Genomic DNA, 14,284 nt, shown 5'->3' on the forward strand with positions numbered 1-14,284 from the left:
TACTTTTTCTTTAAGAAAGGAAAACTTTAAAAAATATTTGATGTCGTGGCAGGAGTGGAAATTATTTTTTGCTTCTGATTTAAGATTTCCCTCACAAGGCAGGTCTCCACTGGAGATGTATTTGCATAGAAATGAAAAGGTGAGTTAATGATTTATGGGCTTATGCTGACCTTCCACATACACATGGATAGTAGGTGCAGTTCCATGCATATTTCTTGGTTTTGCATTTAGTTCTGCCTTGTTATTTACAACCCATCTACATGCCTGATTGCCCGAAGAGACCGAAAATGTTACTGCTACACCCTCCCCTGGGTTACTGGGCAATTTGATCCCAGCCTCCTTCATTCTTTTATTTCGCATCACGGCTAGACTTGAGTCACTTGTGTGCACAACAAAACCCTGCTCGAGTATATCCGTTCATTCTGTCGTTTTTACTCCAAGCCATTAAATGGATTCAGACTCAGATTCCCCTTTCAATTACTCCTGGCCAACTTTTCCTAAGATGAGGATTCGACGCAGGGCATCCAAACAAGGTAGAAGTTACATCCAATTACTTTTTTCTTTAAATAAAATGAAACTTTTACTTTTCAAGCTGTGTTTTTGTTTCTCCTTGAGAGAGTAAAAGGGGAAGCATCAAGCCAAAAGAGGCTTTCTGTCAAGTGCTGTAAATTACACAGACTTTTTTCACTTGTGTCTCCTACATTGCTGATCAATAAGGTGGTTACAGCTATAAGAATCTTATTTTAAAGGACAACTTTTTAAACTCCAAATATTGTGATTAGAATTAATTCAGAGAGATCTTAATGACTCCCATTGTTTTCTCCAACCACGTGTGCCTTCTAGTTGCTTGCTCCAGTGTTTGAAGAAAGACCTGCATTTATATAGTGCTTTGCATGCCGTCAACATTTCCCAAAGTGCTTTCCTGCCAGCAAAGTATTTGTTGGAAGTGCCTGATTTAACGTGGGAAACAATTTGCAGAGAAGAGTGTGTGACGTGACCAGAAAATCTGTTTTAGTTATTTTTATTTAAATCTAAATAAACCAGGGTTAATCGCCTGTCATTTTTACAAAGTAGTGGCTTTTACATCTAGCTGAAAGAGAAGAGGAATCCTGGTTTAGCATCTGATAGAGTGACAGCTGTACCAATGCTACACTCGCTCGGTCCTGTCTTCAGCTTTTGATTGTTGTGCATGAGGTTTTGGAGTGAGATTGGAATCCATTACCTTCTGACTTTGGGGAAAGAGTGCTACCAAATGACCCATTGCCTTTAAGAATGCATTGGTATTTTTTTTGTTAAATCATACATTTAAGCAGTAGGCCAAGTTTTGGTTTTGGACAACATGGGGCTGAGTCTCACAAACCATGCATCTACATTTGCTGGTATTCTAATGAAAGTCAAGATTGTGTAAATAGTGGAACTGTGAAAGAAAAGCAAAAAAAAAAGTTGCAACCTGGAACATCACCTTGTCATGTATTCCAACAGATGTTTGGTGATCTGTATGTATCCAGGATTTATTAGTTTACTTATTGGATCAATATTCTGTCTCACATGGAATTAAGAATTTCTTAAAACTTTGGCTTAAGTTATCTAATTCTTTATTAAGAAAATATTTCATTATATTTTATGTAGAAGGTATGATGGTGATTTAAGCTTGACTAAATAAACCAGCTGTATGTTTGAGATAGACACAAAAGTGCTGGATGTTTGTGCATGAGGTTCTGGAGTGAGATTGGAACTCATTACCTTCTGACTTTGGGGAAAGAATGCTACCAAATGATCCATTGTCTTTCAGTATGCATTGTTTTTTTTGTTGTTAAATCATACATTTAAGCAGTTGGCCAAGTTTTGATCTTGGACAGCATGGACGAAGTGCCACAAACCATGCATCTAAATTTGCTGGTATTCTAATGAAAGTCAAGATTGTGTAAATAGTGGAGAAGGTTCTGAAGAAGAGTTCTAACTTGAAACAATACAATACAATATATCTTTATTGTCATTGTACCCAGGGGTACAATGAGATTGGGAATGCGCCTCCCATAAGATGCAATAATTTAAGTAATTTAGACAGCAGCAACCCAACGAAACGAAACAGTTGTAACAGTTTTGGACAGGGTAAAGTGCAAGTTGATCTATGCGTTGTGGCCATCCGGCTCAGCAGGACCGGTTCATAGCAGCTATGGCCCTGGGGATGAAGCTGTTCCTGAGTCTGGAGGTGCGGGCGTAGAAGGCCTTGTATCGTCTGCCCGATGGAAGGAGTTCGAACAAACGTCACCCATCCTTTTCTTCTAGAGATGCTGCCTAACCCGTTAAGTTACCCCAGTTACTTCGGTATAAACCAGCATTTCCAGTTCCTGTTCCTTCCTATACTGCATGTCTCAGAGACTGTTAATTACTTCAGAAAACAGAATAGTGAAAAAGGTTGCTGCGATATAATTTAGCTGTAAGCAGCAGCATGTAGATGCTTTCAGCTGGTCATTGTCTTCTGATCAGCTTTAAAGTTCAACAATTGCTCATTGTATCATTTAAAAATGAACAACCTGGGAGAATTCTCAAAGGATTGTTGATGTGATATAATGAACACGTTTAAACTGGGTACTTCTGCTGTTGTTCAGTCTGAAGAAGGGTCCCAACCTGAAATATCACCGATCCACGTTCAACAGAGCTGCTGCTGTTGTTGGTTTAACATGGTATAGGAATAAATTTGCAGTGTTGTATTCTCAGTGTACAATAAGAACATGTTATCTCCTATGCCAGTTAATCAATTTCTTATTTTAAGACCCACGTAGAATTGTGTGAAAATTTTATTACACAGAAACATTCAGAGTCTTCAGCCAATAGATCGTTGCAGCTTGATCTTAACACTCTCAGTCGGTGGCAGTGGAATTGGCTACCATTTTCCTCATTAAGTTTGATTTTGGACAACATGGACTAAGTGCTATCAACCTTGCCTCCAAATTTCTCAGTGCTTTCTAATCTGATTGAGACACCTGTCTGGAACAGGAAACAGTGCCCTCACTGGTGAATGAAAATTAGGGTGAAAGAATTGGGTTTTAATTCTCTCCAATTGTCAGGCAGATAAATTATTTTCACCAGAACCTGTGTCATTGCATTGTAGTGCACAATCTGCACCATCTCTTGTGTAAACTATTCATTACAAAAGGAGAACAGCACTGAACCATGCTTTTCCTGCAAGCCTGTTATTCTACTGCGTCGGTCACCTATTAACTGAAAAGTCTTCACAACTTCTGTCAGAAAAAGGCACAGTGACCAATATTTTTTTTATTCAGCAGCAAATTGTCATACACTGTTAGTGCTGTGCAAGCCTTTTAATTGCACCTAAAGTGGGGAGGGGGAAGATATTTATCATGACTGAAATCAGAACTGAAAGATTGTTACTGCAGAAGAATAGGAAAGAGCACAGTGCTGTTTTATATACATACTTGTTTTAATAGTCCAGGATCTTTTATGCTCTGCTCTGCATGATTACATTTGCTGTAGCTTAGGATGACTTCATTAGAATGTGACCCCACAGGGTTTCATACTAGAAAGTGCCTCAAGTCAGTTAATGGACTGCGATCTTGCTGTTATATTACTTTTCAGCTTTCTAAAATTAACTTCAATTGGAGATTAGTGATTGACTGGCTGTTTGATGTTAATTCCAGCAAATGTTTATATCTTCGCTTGGACTACATGTGGTTCTGTTTAATTCAACATGTAACAGAAACATAGAAAACAGGTGCAGGAGTAGGCCATTCGGCCCTTCGTGCCAGCACCGTCATTCAATATGATCATGGCTGATCATCCAAAATCAGTTCCCTGTTCCTGCTTTCTCCCCATATCCCTTGATTCCGTTAGCCCTAAGAGCTATATCTAACACTCTCTTGAAAACATCCAGTGAATTGGCCTCCACTGCCTTCTGTGGCAGTGAATTCCACAGATTCGCAACTCTTTTTCCTCATCTCAGTTCTAAATGGCATATCCCTTATTCTTAAACTGTGACCCCTGGTTCTGGACTCCCCCAACACTGGGAACATTTTTCCTTCATCTAGCCCATATGTTTCTATAAGATCCTCTCTCATCCTTCTAAGTTCCGGTGAGTATAATGTAGTTCAACATGTGCTTGTAGTTGTGTTGTTTGCTATCATATCATATCATATCATATATATACAGCCGGAAACAGGCCTTTTCGGCCCTCCAAGTCCGTGCCGCCCAGCGATCCCCGTACAGTAACACTATCCTACACCCACTAGGGACGAATGGAGGTTAGAATGGGAGCTGAATTTGGCCGTACAGTCATGGGTGTATAGAGTGTGTAGGAGGGGACTGAGAACGCATTCTTGTGGGGCACTTGGATGCCAATTATTGTGGAGGATGTGTTGTCACTTATCTTCACTGATTGCAGTCTGTGGGTCAGAAAGACAATGAACCAGTGGCTTTTGGAGGGGTTGGGGGGGAGCAGATTCCTAGGTCCAGGAGTTTTGAGATATGTTTGGATCGGATTATGGTGTTGCAGGCAGAGCGATCGTCGATGAATAGGAGTCCTCTGTAGGAGTTCTTGTTGTCTCGGTGTTCCAGAGATGAGTTTAGGGCCAGGGAGATGGCATCTGCTGTGGACCTGTTGCGATGGTAAGCAAACCATAGTGAATCGAGGCTGTCTGTGAGACTGGCGTTGATGTGCACCATCACCAGTCTCTCGAAACATTTCATGATGGTGAATGTCAGAGCTACCGTACGGTGGCAATGAAGACATGCTACCGTATTTTTCTTTGACACCGGGATGATAGTGGTCTTTTTGAAGCAGGTGGGGACCTCAGAATCGAGTAGTGCGAGGTGAACAACACTGCAGCATGGCAGTGTGGTGGCGCAGCGGTAGAGTTGCTGCCTTACAGCGCCGGAGACCCGGGTTCGATCCCGACTACGGGTGCTGTCTGTACGGAGTTTGTACGTTCTCCCTATGACTGCGTGGGTTTTCACCAAGATCAGTTTCCTCGAACTCTCCAAAGACGTACAGGTTTGTAGGTTAATTGGCTTGGTATAAATGTAAAAAATTGTCCTCAGTGTGCAGGATAGTGTTAAAGTGCGGGGATCACTGGTCGGTGTGGACTCGGTAAGCTGAAGGGCCTCTTTCCGCGCTGTATCTCTAAACTAAACTAAACTAAGCACTGCCATCTGATCGGCACAGGTCCTGAGGTTATGGACAAGGGACTTCCCTATGGACCAGTTGTGATACATGTTGATGATACAGCATTTACAATTACAATTACAATATATCTTTATTGTCATTGTACAGGGGTACAACGAGATTGGGAATGCGCCTCCCATACGATGCAATAAATTAATTAGCTAGTCAGTATTAATTTAAACAACGCAATGAAACAAATTAGAACAGTTTTAAAACAGAATAAAGTGCAAGTAGATCTGTGCCGGTTCACTGTGCGATGTGACCATCCGGCTCAGCAGGACCGGTTCATAGCAGCTATGACCCTGGGGATGAAGCTGTTCCTGAGTCTGGAGGTGCGGGCGTAGAAGGCCTTGTATCGTCTGCCCGATGGTAGAAGTTCGAACAAACTGTTGCAGGGGTGTGAAGAGTCTTTGTGGATGCTGGTGGCTTTTCTGAGGGATCGTGTGTTGTAGATGCCCTCCAAGGCTGGTAGCTGTGTTCCGATAGTCCTCTGAGCTCTATGGACTACCCGCTGAAGAGCTTTCCTCTCTGCCTCCGTGCAGCTGAGATACCACACAGGGATGCCATGTGTTAGGATGCTCTCTATGGTGCAGCGGTAGAAGGTCGTCAGCAGCTGTTGGGGCAGACCAGACCATGTCATGTCTTTAGGCACTGACTGATACCCAGAGCCTTCGTATTATGTATCACGGCTTTCCTTGTGCCAGAATTACTATGGCTTTGGCCATTTGGGATCCAGATCGTTAGAGTTGACAAATATCTACTGAACTTGAATGTGATTAGTCTAGCAGCCATCAACATGGGCATCCTTGCAGTCCCTCACTTGGACACTGATGTCCTTGAGCATTAAGCCAGGACTAAATACTTGTATCCAGTCTTCTGCAATGAGAAGCCTGCAGAAGCAGTTGCAGAATGAGATGCCTCTGGAAGCCATTTTAAGAGATGGAGCTATTAAAAAAGAACTCTGCCACAAAGTCCTGGCTCCATTCTTTATATGGAAGATAAACCAAGGCAACACAAAACATAACAATGTAATGTTTCTCCCTGACAAAGTAGGGTTTTGGTCATTGTAAGAGTAGGTTTCTCCCTGACAAAGTAGAGTTTTGGTCACCTGTGTGCCAAGAATTGTAGCTGGAGGAACCCTTCACTGGACTTAGCTTCCCTACCTTCTTCACCACTTGTGCCTTTTCAGAGGCTTGTGCCTACCTCAGTTTGGGCATTGGATTTACCCAGGTGAATATATTGGGAAATTGTGTCGGGGATCGCTCAAAATTGAATAGAATTCCTGACAACTACCCACCAACATGCGTCACAGGGTGTCCACGGTGAAGGCTTTGCTCCGCAGTTGACCATGATTAGCACCCGTGAAGTAAGAGATTATGTCTTCTCTGCCAAGAAACACTGGGGCTGCTTTAAATGAACTGTCCAATTGATTCACGATCGCATTAACCACAAATGGAAAGCACTCTTGGACTGATAAACAAGAATTTTACAGCTCAGGGGGAAGAAAACGGATATACAGATATTTGAAGGCATAAGTCCAACAAAACAATGTGACCTGGAGTATGAATGACTGTGGAAACAGAGCAAAAGGTCAGTAACTCACTGGAATGTGGATTCTTCAGTGCTGACTATACCATCAATGACCCAAACCTCCAAACATCCATCTTGCTAAGTCTTAAGACAAATACAGTGGAAAACACCAACTTCACTACATAGTTTTTTTCAACCTCAAACAAAAAGGGATTTGGAGAATCCTTTCAGATTTGCTCCTCTCTGAAATTCATTACCATTGTACATCTGCCACAAGAAGACATTCAATCCTTAATCCTGACTGATGCTTTCACTCCAAATTTAATCCCAGTGTAGACTAAAACTAAGCAAGGCTGTGAATTTGGACTAATATGTTTCTTGCTGCAATACTTCACCAATAAACCCTGCTGAGATGGAGTTAATCCACAAGTCTGAAAACAGAAACTCGGTCAACCTTTCTCATCTCCTCTCATCTCTACTCTAGAACTAACCTCGTCTTTCATGTCATCAAGACAAAAGAGCTGGCTGCAGACCTAAGGAAATGAGGGGTTTAACACATGCGCACAAATGTAGAGGTGGTCAACAAATTCAAATTCCTAGACATCCGTATCACCAGCAGCCTAACCTGGTCCCTTCACAATGATACAGTGATCAATAAAGCACATCAGTAATATATTCCTTTATTTGTCCCACACCGGGGAAATTTGCAGTGTTACAGCAGCAAAGTGGATAGCAAGAGATGATTCATTATAAATAAAAATAAAGATAAGGATAATTGTCATCATTTACTGTGGGTTTTTTTTGTTACTGTTAACGGGTCTGTTGACTGCTCTGCTGGGAGTAGCGCTCGCAGCGGGAAGGAAGGACCTCCGATATCTCTCCTTCACACACTTGGGGTGAAGGAGTCTGTCACTGAAGGAGCTACTCAGTGCAGTGACAGTGTCCTGCATGACAGTGTTTACTTTCTTAGGTATCTGAGAAGATTCAGCATGTTCATGAGATTCTCCCAGACTTCTACATACATAAATACATAGACAATAGATGCAGAAGGAGGCCATTCAGTCCTTTGAGCCAGCACCACCATTCAATGTGATCATGCTGTTCCACCGTCATCCCTGCTAGGGTCCCTTTCCAGTCAACTCTAGCCAGCACCTCCCTCATGCCTCCATAGTCCCCTATGTTCAACTGGAATACTGACACTTCCGATTTTACCTTCTCCCTCTCAAATTGCAGTTTAAAACTTATCATATTATGGTCACTATCTCCTAATGGTTCCTATACCTTGAGTTCCCTTGTCAAAAAAATTGCAGTTTAAAACTTATCATATTATGGTCACTATCTCCTATTGGTTCCTATATTTTGAGTTCCCTTATCAAATCCGGTTCATTATATAACATTAAATCCAGAATTGCCTGCTCCCTGGTAGACTCCAGTACAAGCTCCTCTAAGAATACATCTCGGAGGCACTCCACAAACTCACTTTCTCGGGGTCCAGTACCAACCTGATTTTCCCAGTCCACCTGCATGTTAAAATCTCCCATAACCACCATAGCAATGCCTATGTTACATGCTAATTCTAACTCCTGATGCAACTTGCACCCTATCTCCAGGCTACTGGTAACTCCCATTAGGGTCTTTTTACCCTTGCAGATACGGTTTAGGAAGTATTCTGACCAGATATATCTTAGCCTGGTACGGCAAAATGATTGCTTGAACTTGCAGAGGGTGGTGAACACCACTCATATGATCACTTCCTTCCATACAGTCCATCTTCATGGTGTGATGTATCAGAAAGGATGGAAGTATCATCAAGGATGCCTGCCAACTTGACCACTCCCTGTTCTGTCTTCTACCTTCTACAAAAGATGCAGAATCCTGAAATCCTGGATGTCCAAATTTAAGAACAGCTTTATCCCCACTGCCGCACCACTTTCACAACCCTACCTGGAGGTGCTGCCGCATTCTTACCTCTACCTCATTCAGTTTTTATGTTATTATTTATTTCTTTTCTTTCACCATTTCAGATTGTTCCACAATCTTGCACCATTCTGCTGTTTTGTACTTGTCATTGCATTTATTATTGCATTTATCATTACTCTGTGAGCTTTATATGAGTAAGGAATTTCAGTGCACGCTGGTGTGTAAAACAGTAAGCTAATCTGAATGTTAACAGGGTCATTGAAGTCATAGTATGGAAGCAGGCCCTTCGGTCCAGCTTGCCCACGCCGACCAGTATGCCCTGTCTATACTAGTTCCACCTGTCCACATTTGGCCCATATCTCTCTTAACCTTTCCTATACATATATCTGTCCAAATTTTGTTTAAATGCTGCTATAGTATCTGGCTCTTCTAGCAGCTCGTTCTATATACCCACCACCCTCTGTGTAAAAAAGTTGCCCCTCCGATTCCTACTGAATCTTTCCCCACTCACATTAAACCTATGTTCCCTGGTTCTTGATTCCCCTACTCGAGGTAGAAAACTATAAGATCACCCCTCATCCTCCTGCGATCCAAGGAATTAAGTCCTAACCTGCCCAGCTCTAGGAAGGATTTACTGTCAGGTGCATGCACTAATAATACAATATGATATTGTAATGCAATATACACCACTTATGAAATTTGGATGCTAACCAATGGATGCCAACCAAATATTACATTTTAACAGCCATCTCAAATCAATCTTTGTAGACTTACGTACTTATACCTTCAAATTACTTTTTATCTGCAAACCTATTAACTGTGCCATATAGTTTATACTATGTCTTCTTCTAATCCATAATTGGACTCAACAACAGCACGATTGTTTCACTGGATGACATGACGTTATCAAATAACTCATAAGCTGCATAGTTATTTGTACAATTAAACATTAGATCTCTTATTAGAAATACAGAAAAAAATATTATTATAAATGTAACATGCAATTACAATGTGCGGGTTTGTAAGTAACGATGATTGACTTTATTGAGATTGTTACATCATTCTATCAAAAGTTATTTGGCTAAGGTTTTGATCATGACATGATGTCCATAAACTATTTTAAGACTGGGAAATCAATTAGCAATCTCATAAAAATAAAAGAGATTTGATATTCACAGTTGCTCCTTTAATCACTGGGCATGATACGATACGATACAGTAGAGCTTTATTTATCCCAGGATGGAAATTGATCTGCCAACAGTCATAAAAACACAAAATACATGAAACATGAAATTAAAATGATGCGTGGAAAGGATTGGGGATGTGCAAAGATTGGGAAGGGGGGGGGGAGGGAGTCAGTCTCAGTCTAACCCACGACAGAGGGGGGAGGAGTTGTATAGTTTGATAGCCACAGGGAAGAAGGATTTCCTGTGGTGTTCTGTCCTGCATCTTGGTGGAACCAGGCTGTTGCTGAAGGTGCTCCTCAGGTTGACCAGTGTGTCATGGAGGGGGTGAGCTGCATTGTCCAGGATGCTCCGCAGTTTGAGGAGATTTACATCAGAGAAATTTGAAAACATGGCAATGGAGTAAGAGTAATGGCAATAGTATGAAATCAATAACAACTGCCACCAATAATTGATATAACAGCAGTACATCTCTTAAAGAGAACAGGATTGAGCAGATTCAGTATGGATTTATGAAAGGGAAATCGTGTTTATCTAATTGGTGTTTTTGTGGATGTGACTTGAGGGTGTGATGTATTCCGATCAACAAAAGGATTCTGAGCGAGAAGTTGGTCAATAAGGTTAGATTACATGCAACCGGGGTAATATACTTGCATGGATTGAGAACTGGTTAACGGAATGAAAGCAAGCATGAAAGTCTGAAGAAGGGCCTCGACCCGAAACTTCACCCATTCCCTCTCTCCTAGATGCTGCCTGACCTGCTGAGTTATTCCAGCATTTTGTGATACCTTCGAGAATGAAACTGAAGTAGTCTTTTCTCAGATTGGCAGGCTCCACCAAACCGGTGGAGTACCACAGGGAAAGATGCTTGGATTCCAGCCATACATAGAGTGTACCAATGAATTGGCTGAGGGGGACCAAATGTCATATTTGGAAGTTTCTCATGAATCGTTACCAAAATATAATACACAATATGTTGATGCAGCAATCAATGCTGGGGAACAAAGAGAAGATGGAGTGAATTTCCATTGATCCCAAAAGTTAGCAGAAGTTGATAAAAAGGCTTCTGTGATTCTTTGCTTCATTGGCTTAGGATATAGGTGTAGGGAGCCGTGCTGGAATAGTATTAAACGCTAGTTAAGATTCAGGTAGATCAGGTTGTACAATTTTGGTTAACTTTGTATCAATACTAACAACATTTTATCTCAGCACTCCTTTTAGCTGTGATTAATAATTAAACTTTTTGTTTAATCTAATCGATTCAAGTATCACCCGGGCGGCCCAGAAACCAAACCCAGCAGTGGAGTTTTATCAGAATAATTTGATTAACTGCAATGTACACTCATTACATTATAATAACTTTAATAATAACTTTATTTGTCTGGCACTTTTCCTTCAATTGAATGCAACCCAAAGTGCTTTTCACAAAAAAACAGATCTAATCAAAAATACAATTTAAAACAGCAGGGACATAGACAGTTAATAACGTAAAAAGCACAGATTTATATAAAAATATAAAATAAAAAATAAAAAATTGAGAGTGTAAAAGGACAAAAAACAAAAACACTGGGGTCAAATACAGAGTCCCATATACTATATGGGTACACAAGCTGCTAAAGGGTATGCTGAGATAAATACAAGAGAATAAAGGTATTTTTTACAATGTCTTCAGAAGAAGTAAAGTCAGTTAAAAGCTTGGTTGAAAAGATAAGTTTTTAGCTGCTGTTTAAAAATGTCAACTGAGATTTGTTGTGAAACGATTGTTGTGATATGATTGTCTTAGCAAATGTTCAACTTTCATTATAACCATGCACCCATGGTTTGTAGGAGTGGGGAATGGTGCTGTGTGCCATGCCTCCTGAACTCCATGTGGACCCTGGCCGTTTTGATGTGGGAACTCCTGATCACTAAATTGGTCAAATACTATTATTGTCATTTTTTGCGAAAGGTGGCTAGAGTTATCTGACAATTTTAGTCGGGTTTTATTGTGAAGATCACCGGTATTGTGATAATGATCAGTCTGTAGTTTAATTGGCCTCTGCAAAAAAAAAGAGAAGCCCCTCGTGTGTAGGAAGTGGAAGTGGGAAAATGTGGAACTTGTGTGAAGGAGTGATCAATGGTTGGTGTGGACTCATTGGGCTGAAGGGCCTGCTTCCATGCTGCATTACTGAACTATAGATACACCCCAAATGGACCTCAGAGGCATTTTTATTAAAGCATTCTAAGATTACATGTCAAAGCATCTTCATAAAATAATTGATAACGTATGATCAGTGCAACTTGCCATAATTATGCAAAATGATTACTCCTCTAATTTTAGCATGAAAGTATGCCGTATCCAACATACTGATGGAAAAGGAAATTTGTCAGGGTTTTTAATCCCCATTTGAGTGTTGACACAACTGTAGTAGAGAGATGCCACTTTCTGCAGCAAACAAATGCCAGGCAAAATTAAAATGTGCCAGCTTCTCTCTGAAAGCACCGTAATTTTCCCATCAGAATGCAATAGGTGAAGGCAGGATATACTCAAATTATGTGCAAAAGAAAAATCATCCCAGTCCCCAACAGACTAAGGGGACGGTCATAAGGTCATAAGAGATAGGAGCAGAATTAGGCCATTTAGCCCATCGTTTACTCCGCCATTCAATCATGGCTGATCTATCTCTCCCTCCTAACCCCATTCTCCTGCCTTCTATCCATAACCCCCAACACCTGTTCTAATCAAGAATCTATCTCTCTATGCCTTAAAAATATCTATTGACTTGGCCTCCACGGCCTTCTGCGGCAATGAATTCCACAGATTCACCACCTTCTGACTAAAGAAGGGAGCTCTGACTGGAAGAAAGTGTCACCTTTATGTAACCGATGATATTTCTAGTCCCCGTCGCCCCTGACTCTCATTCTGAAGAAAGGTCTTGTCCCGAAACGTCATCCATTCCTTCTCTTCAGAGATGCTGCGTCCTGCCGAGTTACTCCAGCAATTTATGTCCATCTTCGGTGTAAACCAACATCTGCAGTTCCTTCCTAATAATATGTTTGTACTCTGTGTCAAACATTCCACATAACAATCCAAAATGTATTCAGCATTTGATGAGAATTTGCCTCAATGATGCTCTGTTTAAATGCTAATGAACGTGTGGACTGTTATTTTTTTTGCCCAATTTTGGTCTCTTTGATTATTGAAACTTTGCCAAGTGTTCATTTCAGATCCTCAGCAGTTTCTTTGAGCGGGTCGAATAATGTTTTCAGTTGATTTAGCCACCCTTTTTTTGATATTAAATATTTGTGTTTCCTTTTATTGTCACAGAATGCAAACATACTTCACAGGAATTCTTGAAAAGGTCAAAGCCACAATCATCTACCCTTCCAGCAAGGCATTCTTACACGTTAGATGGCAGAGAAGAAATTTATGCCAATTGTATGCTTGTAAATCAGGTAAGCTGTTCCAAAATAAGGCTAAGTACAGGATGTCGCTAGGATTGGAGGACTTTAGTGATGGGGAGAAATTTGTTAGGGTAGGCATCTTTACCTTGGAGTGAAGGAGACTGAGGGTGACCTGATAAAAGTATATAAAGTTATAAGAGGCATAAATAGAATAGACAGTCCTTTTTTTTCCCCCTCAAGGCAGGCATGTCATAAACAGGAGGGCATTCATTTAAGATCAGAGAAAGGAGTTTTAAAGGGAATTTGGGGAGTATCCCTTTTGCACAGAGAGCAGTTGATATCTGGAACACACTGCCAGATGAAGATGGGGGAAGTCAAATACAATTATTATATTTCAGAGTCATTTAGACAGAAACTTAAATAGGTATGGTCGAGAAGAATATACTCCTAATGATTAGCGTAGAAGGGCAAAATTGGTTGACATGGATGTGGTGGGCGGAAGGGCTTGTTTCTGTGTTCTGTGCCTCCAGTCTTGGCAGTTCTGCATTGTTTTGATCAAATTCACAGCTGAGAAAATTTGGATGTAATCACGGTGTCACGAGGTTGGCAGCGGTAGAGTTGCTGCCTTACAACACCAGTGACCCAGGTTCGGTCCTGACTATGGGTGCTCCTCTGTTCGGTGTTTGTACGTTCTCCCCGTGACCTGCGTGGGTTTTCTCCGAGATCTTCGGTTTCCTCCCACACTCGAAAGATGTACAGGTTTGTCGGATAATTGGCTTGGTAAATGTAAAACCTGTCCCTAGTGGGTGTAGGGTAGTGTTAATGTGTGGGGATCGCTGCTCGGCGCGGACCCAATGGGCTGAAGGGCCTGTTTCCGTGCTGTATCTCTAAACTAAACGAAAAATTTCAATCCAGATATTAGTTTAAACAAAATATGTACAAGTGTAGTGGCCTGGCGGAGGCCAGAGAAAAGGCAGGACGCCAGGCAGTTTTAGATAAAGGTCTTTATTAGGCTGTGAGCTCCTGCTCACAGCATAGTCCACTTAGGGATGAGCCACGCCTCCCAACGGGCTGGCTTTTAACC

The 14,284-nt window shown here is 41.3% G+C and overlaps 1 protein-coding gene across 1 annotated transcript in view; it reads left to right on the plus strand.

Annotated features, from left to right (window-relative positions):
- arhgef28a (Rho guanine nucleotide exchange factor (GEF) 28a) overlaps nt 1-14,284 on the plus strand; it is a 242,372-nt gene that overhangs the window by 77,560 nt on the left and 150,528 nt on the right. The window contains exon 7 of the mRNA XM_078396613.1: nt 13,124-13,251. Coding sequence (XP_078252739.1) covers nt 13,124-13,251 — 128 coding nt within the window. The remainder of the gene's footprint in view (nt 1-13,123; nt 13,252-14,284) is intronic.

This window comes from Rhinoraja longicauda, chromosome 3 (genome assembly GCF_053455715.1).
Source record: "Rhinoraja longicauda isolate Sanriku21f chromosome 3, sRhiLon1.1, whole genome shotgun sequence".
NCBI classification, from domain to species: Eukaryota; Metazoa; Chordata; class Chondrichthyes; order Rajiformes; family Arhynchobatidae; genus Rhinoraja; species Rhinoraja longicauda.